Source organism: Asterias rubens, unplaced genomic scaffold, assembly GCF_902459465.1.
Source record: "Asterias rubens unplaced genomic scaffold, eAstRub1.3, whole genome shotgun sequence".
In the NCBI taxonomy this organism is placed as follows: domain Eukaryota; kingdom Metazoa; phylum Echinodermata; class Asteroidea; order Forcipulatida; family Asteriidae; genus Asterias; species Asterias rubens.
Genome location: NW_022985710.1, coordinates 108550 through 120040, shown reverse-complemented (window position 1 = coordinate 120040; position 11491 = coordinate 108550). Strand labels below are relative to the sequence as shown.

The 11491-nt window shown below is 39.4% G+C and overlaps 1 protein-coding gene across 1 annotated transcript; it reads left to right on the top strand.

Annotated features, from left to right (window-relative positions):
• Window positions 1-2550: 2550 nt before the first annotated feature.
• Window positions 2551-10313, top strand: LOC117305991 (forkhead box protein I1-like). The gene is made up of 2 exons (XM_033790844.1): window positions 2551-2995; window positions 8338-10313. The coding sequence occupies exons 1-2, from the start codon at window positions 2744-2746 to the stop codon at window positions 9367-9369; spliced, it is 1284 nt and encodes a 427-aa protein (XP_033646735.1). The 5' UTR covers window positions 2551-2743; the 3' UTR covers window positions 9370-10313.
• The last annotated feature ends 1178 nt before the right edge of the window (window positions 10314-11491 follow it).

The window sequence follows — 11491 nt, the reverse complement described above, 5'->3', positions numbered from 1 at the left end:
TTCCCTTTTAAATCATTCGTCGTAATTGTAATGAAACAAATCGTCTCAAAAGCTTTACCGCTCATAATATACATAAAATCGATGTCATCTGTTTTAGTCACTGTTACTTTATTGTGGATTGTACTCATTTTATGTTATTGATCAACAAAATATTGGATTTTGTTTCATATTAAGTTTCTGTTGAAAGACTAAATATAATAGATATATAAAGGTGTCAACAACACAAGCAAACCTGAATAACTACAAATGAATGTGATTATTATGAAATTAATGCTTTCTCCTCAATTTGATAATTGTTTAGAAAGGGATCTTTCCATTCTGACCTGACCTCGTATTGAGTGGGGTTTTTTTCTAGGAAGGAGCTGATCAGTTATTTAATCAGAACAACAATTAATTTTTCTCAACTTTTTGTCACCACAAACAGAGACAATATTGACTTTTACTGTCATTTTTCGCAATTTCCTAATTCGTTCAATAAATGAGTATTTTAGCGTAAAACGTAACGACGTTTGCACTGTTGTGATTTCCTAATGATGTTTTTCACTGCCTTCATTTTTTTGTTCTTCATTTATTTCATTTGTCGTTGATTGATTGATTGATTCTGGTTGCGAAGCCAAGGACTTCAATCACCGGGCCCCAATTTCATAGAGCTGCTAAGCACAAAAAAAAATGTGCTTAGCATGTGACTTTTTCTTCGATAACAACGGGATTACCGACCAAGTCCACAGTGATGTTCATGATAATCAAACAACAGCTGAATACCATTAACAAGCAATAATATGCAACAAATGGAAATTTGGCCGGTAATTCTGTTTTTATCAGGGAAGAAATGTCATGCTTAGCAATTTATATTCGTGCATTGTGCCTAGGCCTCTACTTGACTAGCGTTGCCACGCGTTCCCACAGAAAGGAGACGGTTTCAGTTTGTCTAGAGGGGGGGACACATAATGAACACAGGAAAAACCTTCGCACACACAGGTAGGGGAAAACGAATCAATTCACCTAGTGCCCCGGGGGGATTCGAACCGTGGTCCAAGAGGTTGAAGTTGAAGACCCTTTGCATACGTCACATTCTCAGAATGTCCCCTCACCCAAAAAGGCAAATCATACAACGATAAGGCTATAGCTGGGTTTTTGTTTGCATAAAAACTTGCGCGTAGTACCTCAACTTCATTCGGCCTGTTCATCTCGCGTTATGCAATAGATCACTTTTTGGTGGTTTTAATCATAACGTTTGGGAGACAGACAAGGTTTTTTTCTGATGACAAGCCTCGGTATGGAAGACGTGCAAGATGGCTGTAACATTTAAAAGGTCCATTTGATTTAACTGCATCGTCACGGCAAGACGTCTTGTTCGGGTTTAGTAAACTGGCCTCAATCAAATACTGCTTGGATGGGTTGCTGAACTTAATAATAATAATAATAAGACTTGGAATGCGCACATATCCACCCTGCTGGGTGTTCAAGGCGCAGTAAACCAGAAACAAAACAAAAACAAAACACAACACAAAGAAAAACAGACACAACAAAATTAGTCATTGAAAACCTGTGGCATAAGATAAGTTTTGAGAAGAGACTTGAATTTACAATAAATGCGAACAACGTAGGGGTGCTTCATCCAAAACGGCAAAATGTTGTAGCTTTTTTTGGAATATTATTTTCACGAGTCATTTTGTAATAAGTATCTGCTGTTAACTTTGTGTGGGAATATCTCATCACAGGATCGAGACAAAAAAAGAATTCCGGCTCGGCTATATTGTGTGAAAAGGGGCAATTTAAAAAGAAAGTTTGCCATCAATTTGACCAACACTAGTTGTTAGGGAGAAACTGCCTACATTTTCGTTTGATCTTTCTTGTGAAACTGTGTGCCATTGTCCATGGGTATAGACTTGATGTTCACCAATGAGGTTTAGGTTCAATCAAATGATAAGGGTTACACTCCATATGACTAAACCCCAACGCTCACATAACCCGATGTAATCCACATTTTTGTACAAAGGTGTTTCCATAACATCAGATATACAGCCCTTCCACCCCCAAAGTAGGACAATGGATTGTATAGCATTGTATCTTATAGCTTTAATCTCACTGCTTTCCCTTTGCACCTTATCTTATTCAATTCATAAAACAAAGGAGTATTGAAACCTGTCTCCAACACAGGACTTAATTATCCCCTTTTAAAATAAGCTGTATTGTCCTAATTTCTGTAGATTGCGTTTACTGGCAAACCCCCAACCACATTAATTAAGCTCGGTCAGGGACATACAAACATACGCCCGTTTGATGTAGCCGCTGCAGGTCATTGGCAGCCCCAGAACAAACCCGTGAAGATACCAGAGGCTGATGGCTCCTAGCCAGGTGATGATAAAAGGATACGAACGCTTCAATGAATTTTCACGTTATCAAAATGAATGAGTGCACAGATCATTCAGAAAGTTAGAGAAGAGTCGTTTTCACGGCACCAATAACAAATACCATGGAACACAATAGGGCGAACCTGTAAGCTATCTATACACACCATAGACCACAATAAACAATTACTGGGGTTAACAAGGCTGGTTGGCTTTTTTAGTCTTTTGATCAACTCATGGGTGTATTGAATGCATTTCGGAGAATGCCAGAGTTTTGGGAGAGCAGCACGTCATGGTTCTAGCCAGTTGCTCTGCTCTCATGATCAGTTGTTGGTTTATCATTATTCTGGTTTATCGCTCTGCATTCGTTGTTTCAAGCTTATCTGTACGTGATGTTGTCCATCAAGACGGAGCCGGTAGATGTACTAATGGGGGTCACGGAGGAAGATGACGGTGGGCAGAAACCGCATTGGGGGCCGTTGAGCTCGTTCAAGGACAGGTCCGATCTTCTCGTGCCAGCCGGGGCAAGCTCTAAGAAGCGTTCGGGAGCCAGGGTATCCACAAAAGGGATCAAACGGCCTGGCTACAGACGGCGGATCGTAGCGCCGTTCTCGTACGTGGACCTGATCAAAAATGCGATCAAGGTAAGAACGAATTGGTAGTTCAAGTTTATAATGAATGATGAAAGTCTACTGTTGTGCAGTTTGCACCCAATTTAGGCTCAAGTTCAAAAACACTTTCTTGTCGAATACATATCTTGGCAAGGTTGTATTTATTATTTGGAATTTCATATAATGTGTCTGCTTATTTTTGGTGTCAGGACACTTCGTACCATTAGCGGAGAAACTGAAAGTGTTTGTAGCGAGTCAGAGCAAACATCGCGCAGCCTGACGTTAAACTTGTACTTAGAGGTGACAGCGTGCACGGTATATGATTGGAGACTATTGCTTGTGTTTATCGTTTTCTTACAAACGCTCTTGTTGCGTAGCGGGGGGGGGGGGGGGGCAATGTTAATTTTGTGGTCCCCATTTTGGTGGGGTTCGGAATATTCAAGAATTATTAATTACACTCCTATGTACGGTGCCCCTTGCCCCCTCCCCCCCCCCCCCTCCACAGAAAGACTCTGCTAGTGGTCGGAACACCTGAGGCCTTTAACTAAATTTTTTGCATTTATACCGTCGATCCTTTTGGTTGTGGTGAGATGTTTGCAATAGCTAATTCTGTTTAAAGGAACACGTTGCCTTGGATCGGTCAAGTTGGTCTTTGAAAAGCGTTTTGTAACCGTTTGTTATAAAATGCATATGGTTAGAAAGATGTTGTAAAAGTCGAATACAATGATCTACACAAATTTGCCTCAATATTGCGTGGTTTTCTATTTACCTCGTCCAATAACACGGTCGGCCATTTATGGGAGTCAAAATTTTGACTCCCATAAATGGCCGACCGTGATAGTTCGCGACTAAAAAAGAAAACCATGCAATTTTGAGTGAAACTTGTATAGATCATTCTATTCTACTTTTAAAATATCTTTCTAACCATATGCATTTCTTTTATTTTATTTGGTTTTGTTTACATCTTTTTTATTTAATTTTTTTTTTTCCTTGTCTCTTATCGTTTATTCTGTTTATAATTTAATGTAGGCGTTTGCTTTTAAAATTTATTTTATATATATATTCACATTCGTTCATGGTGGTCCGTTTCTGTTCCCTATTTTATTTTACTTAATCTTCAATGTATGCTTTAATTTTCTTTCCTAAGACGATTCTATTTTAATTGTTAACTTTGTACATATCAGATTGTTTTTGTATAGGCTATATGAATTTTTCTAATTGATTTTTTGCGAAACAGGTCAACTCGTACCCAAGTCAACTCGTACCCAAAATATTGTACCCAAGTCAACTCGTACCTAGGTCAACTCGTACCCAGGTCAACTCGTACCCAAGTCAACTCGTACCGTACAACGTACGTTGTATGCCGAAACGGAGAATTTCCGTGCGACGTGATTTTGTAAGCGATAGGAAATAAAAATGATGTTCTACCATCATATGGAGCTCACTTTTATTAATAATAATCTCACGAATTTCGTTTTTAATAATGTTTGTTCATCTCATTTCTGCCTTTTTCCGCTAGGATATTCATTGCAGATATCCATTGTGGTTTCTTTTAAATTCCCGTGTTGAAGGGTCGCCGTGAAAGGCGTTGAGCAGATCAGATGCACACTAGTTCTTCGTTATCAAGGAGGTATAAATATTTCGACCTCCATGTTCATATGAGACCAATTATTTTCAATGAAAAAATATACTATGTATAAAACGCAACCCTTCATGTTTACCTTGGTGTTTTTCCTGTTAAAGTGTTCCCAAAAGAAAATTTCATGGTAAGAATTCATTCAATTCATTCATTTGCGTTATGTTCTGATTATCATTTTCCGATAACAAGTACATTTTAACAAATATACTGTTCCACTTTTTCCAACCAAAACACTTTGCGTAAGTTCTTATTATCTTTTTCCGAATAAAAAAAAACAAAAAATTCATTCTAACAAGCCTATATTAAAAAAAAAGTTCTCTGATTAATTTTCCCACCGTAGGGCCTAAGTAAAAAAAAACTGCAACATGAAAAAAAACCAAGAAAACAAAATCATTGCAGCAATGAATAGCTAAATGTATGACAGAGCATTGAGTAGGAATCGTTGTGTTGCTGGATTCGATCAACTTGTTGCAAAAGTGTGCCGACATTTAATTATTACAGAATATAAAGGGCCTTGTTTGAGGACCAGAAAAACTGCTGACTGCTGCTGTTTGTAATTCTCACCTAGCTAGCTGACCTTGGTAAGCTCATGTTATTTGACTTGTGAGGAAAGATTTCTACTTGAGAATAGGTCTACTTACTTTTTACCGGCAGTTACTTCTGAGTCTACCTAGATAGAATTATGAGGTTCGTTCTGCTATCGTTCATTGAGACTATTGACCCATTTCACCTGACTTCATCATCAGAATAATCTTGGATGCGCCATTTTGGTGGTCAATGTCAACTTGTGTTATTCAATGAAGTGCGCATTTTTAGGTGACGGGGCGTTTACACGTAAGCCTATTGACCACCAACATGGTGAGCGTGGCATCAGTCGCCGCGTGTGACGCACATGCAAGGGGTCAATAGCGAAACCTCAAACTGAGAAGTTAGTAAATCATGTTCATATTTAGGGTGTTTTTCTAGTATTAGGGAGTTGAACAAAGAATTGTCTAGAGTGGGGTTCAAATTATTTAGCCCTTCCTAGGCGGTTTCCTTTTTGTGTATATAGGCCTATACACCGGTGCAACCTTTGACTGCTTGCAGTGGTAAGGTTAAGGTCATTATTATAGGCCTACATGTAGCTAAGTACACATTGGAGTAATAGGGGCTTCCAGTGCTCTAGCTTGCCACTATGCCAGGATAATAACCTTGGTGTAGCTATGCTGCAAAGCCGAAAGAAATGTTGTATTGTTGTTCTCAGCATGGAGCTCAGTCACTGTGCTAGAACAGTTTTAGTGGTGACCGATAAATCAATTTTATTTTTATTCCACCAAGGGCCAACACAACTATCTGGTGGATGGTTATTTATGGGGTCACTGTTAAAGCAGTGCAAGCCACCAGGCATGCTTGCCAGGTTTGAAAACTGTTTAAACATTAAAGGCAGTGGACACTATTGGTAACTACTCAAAAAAATTATTAGCATTAAAACATTCATGGTTACGAGTAATGGGGATAAGTTGATGGCAATGATGGGATAAAACATTGTGAGAAATGGCTCCCTCAGAAGTAAATGTAGTTTTCGAGAAAGGATTAATTTTCCGCGAATTTGATTTCGAGACCTCAGATTTAGAACTTTGTGTGACACAGGTGTTTTTTTCTTTCAATATTATCTCGCAACTTCGACGATTGATTGAGCTAAAACTTTCACAGGTTTGTTATTTTATGCAAGAGAGATACACCAACTTCGAAGGATAGTCTTTGACAATTACGAGTAGTGTTGGACTGTCCAATGTCTTTAACTGTGTCTCAGACCATCGAGCTACTCACCAGACCATTGACAGTGGGCAGCTACTGTACAGTCCCAGTACAACATTATACAATTGTTGCACGCTGTGACGGGGTCCATGGCGTTTTGTACACCCGAGGGGGAAAATGGCACCTGAGGCGAAGCCGAGGGTGCCATTTGCCACAGAGGGTGAACAAAACCCATGGACCCCAGTCACAGCGTGCAACAATTGTTTTGTTATACCTTGGTAACATTGTTATTCCTCTTCTCGGAGTTCTGTTGTCATCTTCAAACATTATTAAGACAGAGCAATGCATTTAGTTTAATCATGTTTTAATAAGCAGACGAACAGTTCAAATAAGAAACAACTATTCACCTGTTCTCTCGAACCCTCGTGACAATATTTATCAGTACGAGTAGAGTAAAAAAAAATTAAAACATTTATTTGGGTGCGAGTTGACTTGGGTACGAGTTGACTCAGGTACGAGTTGACTCGGGTACAAGTTGACTTGGGTACGAGTTGACTTGGGTACGAGTTGACTTGGGTACGAGTTGACTTGGGTTTTTTGTATCCTTTCCTGTAATTGGCGGCTCGTCCGCTGTTGGTTTGGTCAATAAATATATATTCAAACGGTTTCAAACACTTTTTTATAAACCAACTCGTCCGATCCAAGGCAACGTGTTCCTTTAAGTTACCAGTTAAACTATGATATGCCTTGGTTTTAGAAGCCATTCGATTGTTTTGATCATTACAACAACTTAAGGGCTATCCCGAGGTGAACCTGGCTTTCCAAAAGGTGTGAGTGTTTTAGAGAAGTACTTTGCCCCATCTTTGCTGAAACAGCACGCGCGTGAAAGACTGCCATTGGCTGAGAGTCGTGGATGGGCAGCGCGTAACACGTGCACTTTCAAAGATGTTTTAAGGATGGTGGAATGACGTCATGTGCAATTCATCTAATTGGAAACCGAATACACAATCTAAGAAACGTTTCATGCATAGAACGTTTATTTTAAAGTGTTGGATTAAGGGAATCATTTTATGAAAGTGCTAATATAAACGTTGTTTATAGACAGCTACAGCAGCACTGTGCCTCTTACCAAGTATGTTTTTACTATCGATAGTTGTTGTGCAGTAATAATATTATCACCATAGGCATTAATTCATGCCTCACCCGAAATCGGTTGCACTAAATACCGACAACTCACGACAACAAAATGTTAAATGCTATGAGGAACATTTGAACATAAAGTCAACCGTGAATTATATTTAAAAGAGTCATATGCATCTAAACCACTTTTAAACTGTTTAAAAGGAGTGTATTTTTAACTGTAAAACAAGGGTTGTTTTACCCGAATTAGAAACGACCGGTTATATGGTGGTATAAGCTGCTTCTTCTTTTTTTGTAAATAGCTAAACAGCTACTCTGGAAGTATCAAGGGGCGATTTTATTATCATTGTCCAAAGTTACTTCGTACCTTGAAAAGGTACGAAGTGTCTTGGGAACAAAGTGGTAAAGGTACGAAGTGTCCTGACACCAAAAATTTGTTTCAAATCAATGAGAGCATATTGCTCCAAGATGAGAGACACATAGAATGGTAAATAATCATCCAGGTACGGCGAAAGACAACGTGGTGATTATAAACCGGTCGTTGCACACAAAATTGACAATTAAAATTATAAATTTTTCCACAGTTTGAAAGTGATTTAGACGCATAATATGACTCTTCTGCATAATTTAACGGCTGACTTTTGTTCAAATTTTCTGCAAAGCATTTTAAATTTGTTGTCGAGAGGGGTCATGAGTCGGTATTTAGTGCGATCCAGAAAAAAATGGGGACTTCTTCCCCATCATCTGTACATAAACCTGCTTTAAATAATGTCACGGAGTTCTTTCTGTTGTAAGTTTATAAAAAACAACAAATCAATTAAATAATCATTATAATTTCATTTCTTATTTTCATCAACAGTCGGCTCCAAACTGCATGCTGACATTGCGAGAAATCTTAAGCCACTTGGAGGAGAACAACGAGTGCTTCCGTGGTTCGTACGTCGGCTGGAAGAACAGTGTCCGTCACAACCTCTCAGTCAACGACTGTTTCGTGAAGCTACTCCGCCACAGCCACAGACCATTCGGTAAGGACAACTTTTGGGCCTTGAATCCAGACCATTCACACCCCGTGAGTTTCATGAAGACGCCTCCTAAGCTTTCGCCCACCACCTCTTCACCCACCACCTCTTCACCCTTTGATGACTCGACGCCGGCGTCCTACACACCACCTCAGACCGGCTCGCCTAGCCCTTTGAGCGGAGATGGCGACGAAACTGCAAGAACATCGCCCCAAATTATAGCCCATCCTCCTGTGGTGCAGTCAGAACCCGTTGACCTGAGAAAACGCGCTGACCCATTCGAGGAAAACTCAAACCGTGCAACAGGATCTCCGAAACCCCACGAGTCCCCCCGCCGAATCAGGACACCGACTGCAATCCACCGGGGAAACTCTCTGACGTTGGGGAACACCTTGCCTATATCTCGTTTCCTGAACTCACCACCACTCTCTCGGGGAGACAAATCAAATGAGCGAGACACATTTTGCCCAGTCTTAACCATGTCTTCTGCCACAAGAAGAAGTTCCGTTAGTACACCTACGTCACCACGTGCCACGGTACATCAGTCAACCAGCCCGCCCTTTGTTGACGATGCCATCGTACACCGAGCAGCGGCTGAGGCCGCCCCACACACGCCCGCCGACGAAGTGATGATGAAAAGTCTCTACGAACATTACTGGAACCGAGCTCTTCAGGAAAGACATGCCCTTTATTGTCAGCATCTTGCCATGCTCAAGGGCCGCCATGACAGGCTTGGTTACCAGCGATCTCCATCAGTGTGTGTTCCACCCACGTACCCACCCGTTGTATATCCAGCTAGGTCATTACTCCCAAACAACTACATGCCATACGGCTATACACCACTGACAACCATAGAAGGGAATTATTTATAACAGATGATAACAATTAATTTTCTTGTTTCATACTAAAATTGCATTCGAAACAACCCTTGTATTCCCAAAGAGAGGCATTACCTTTAGAACGATATCGGACACTTGGTAATAATAATTATTACTCAACAGCGTAAAACCTTACTTGGTAACGAGGAATGGGGGAGGTTGATATAGTATACAACATTATGAGAAACGGCTCCCGGGATTTGTTATCTCAAAATTCTGACGACCAATCGAGCTCAAATTTGGTTATTTTATGCATAATATTATGTTGATAAACACAAAGTGAGAAGACTGGTCTTTGACAATAATACCAATAGTGTCCAATTGTCTTCAAGTTGGACTGGCAGGTCAAGAAAGTCAGCAATAATTTTTACCACATGTCCAGTAAACCTGGTTGCCGATGAGGACACTGTTCCTAAAAGCTCTGTGAAATCTATACTCCAGGGGTTATATCAACATGTACATTATGATGCCATTATTTATTAAACAGCGGCTACACTGAGGATAATCTCAATATTTTAAATATTGCCCCCTTTTTGGCTGAACAGACATCGTAGATACCAATTTATAACCATTTTACACTTAAAATTTGCATGTTTTGGTATAAACAATTCTAGTCAAAAATGCACCTCTCCGCGCGGATTTTCAACCGAGAGTCAAAAAATGACTTATCTATTATAATGACGCCAGTGGCGATTTTCCCCTATTTGGGTTTGAACACAGCTCTCCAGCTTTGGCATAATATTTATTATACTTTTTGTCCAACTTCCGTAAATGTGTTTTCTCGTTTTAGGCCGATACTTTTTTTGTCAGCAATGACTCTTACACCTGAACACTATTGACTCAATTCCTAGCGGCTTTGAAAGTTGTTCATGCGGAATAGTTTCTCCGGAATACCATATTATTATCAATGTGTTAAAGGAAAGGTACAATATTGGTTGTCAAAGACCAGTGCTCTTACTTGGTGTATCTCATTAACATTATGCACAAGTAACAAACCTGTGCAAATTTGAGCTCAATTGGTCATCGGAGTTGGGAGAAAGTGATGAAAGAAAAAACACCCTTGTTGGGCGAATTGTGTGGCTCAGATAGGAATAAAAGACTTAATAATAAGTCTTTTATTATTTTAGTGAGAAATTACCTCTATATTTCAAAATCTATATGCTACTTAGGGAGCCGTTTCTCACACTGTTTGATACTTTTAACAGCTCTCCAATGCTTGTTACCGAGTCAGTTTTTAAGTTAATTTGTTTTGAGTAATAATTACCAAACATGTACATGTATACCCTTTCATCGCTCAGATGACTTTTCAACCAAGTTACTGTTTTTGTTTATAAATGTAATACATAGTCATGTCGTTGATGTTTGTGGAAGACGGACTTTTGTTTTGTGATCTTGTTTCTTTCTTTGTGTAGTGGCATAATTTATCGTAATGTTTGAAAGCACCACCGGGATGATAAAAAAAAATTGTTGATATTAATTGTTGATATTAATTGAATTAATAGCTAGCCTTGGCATAACATAAAGGGTAATAACAAAAACACGACGTGTAGCTCCCTCCCATTTTGAAAAAGGGAGGAGGGGCTAGTTTTTCAGGCTTTTCTTATTTCAAAACGTTCACCAGACACATTAAAGACTAAAGGCTGGGGCTAGGTTTTCAACTAGATTTTTGTTGTTGAGAGACTGCTAAAATTATTACAAGTGTTTTCATTTAGAAAAAGAAAGAAAAAAATAACAGGCGGCCTCTAAAAAGGAAGCGGACGGGGACGCTTAAAGGCAGTGGACACTATTGGTAATTACTCAAAATAATTATTAGCATAAAACTTTTCTTGGTGACGAGTAATGGGGAGAGGTTGATGGTATAATTGTGAGAAACGGCTCCCTCTGAAGTGCCATAGTTTTCGAGAAAGAAGTAATTTTCCACGAATTTGATTTCGATACCTCAGATTTAGAACTTGAGGTCTCGAAATCAACCATCTAAACGCACATAACTTCGTGTGACAAGGGTGTTTTTTTCTGTCATTAATATCTCGCAACTTCGATGACCAATTGAGCTCAAATTTTCACAGGTTAGTTATCTTATGCATATGTTAAGATACACCAACTGTGAAGGCTAGTC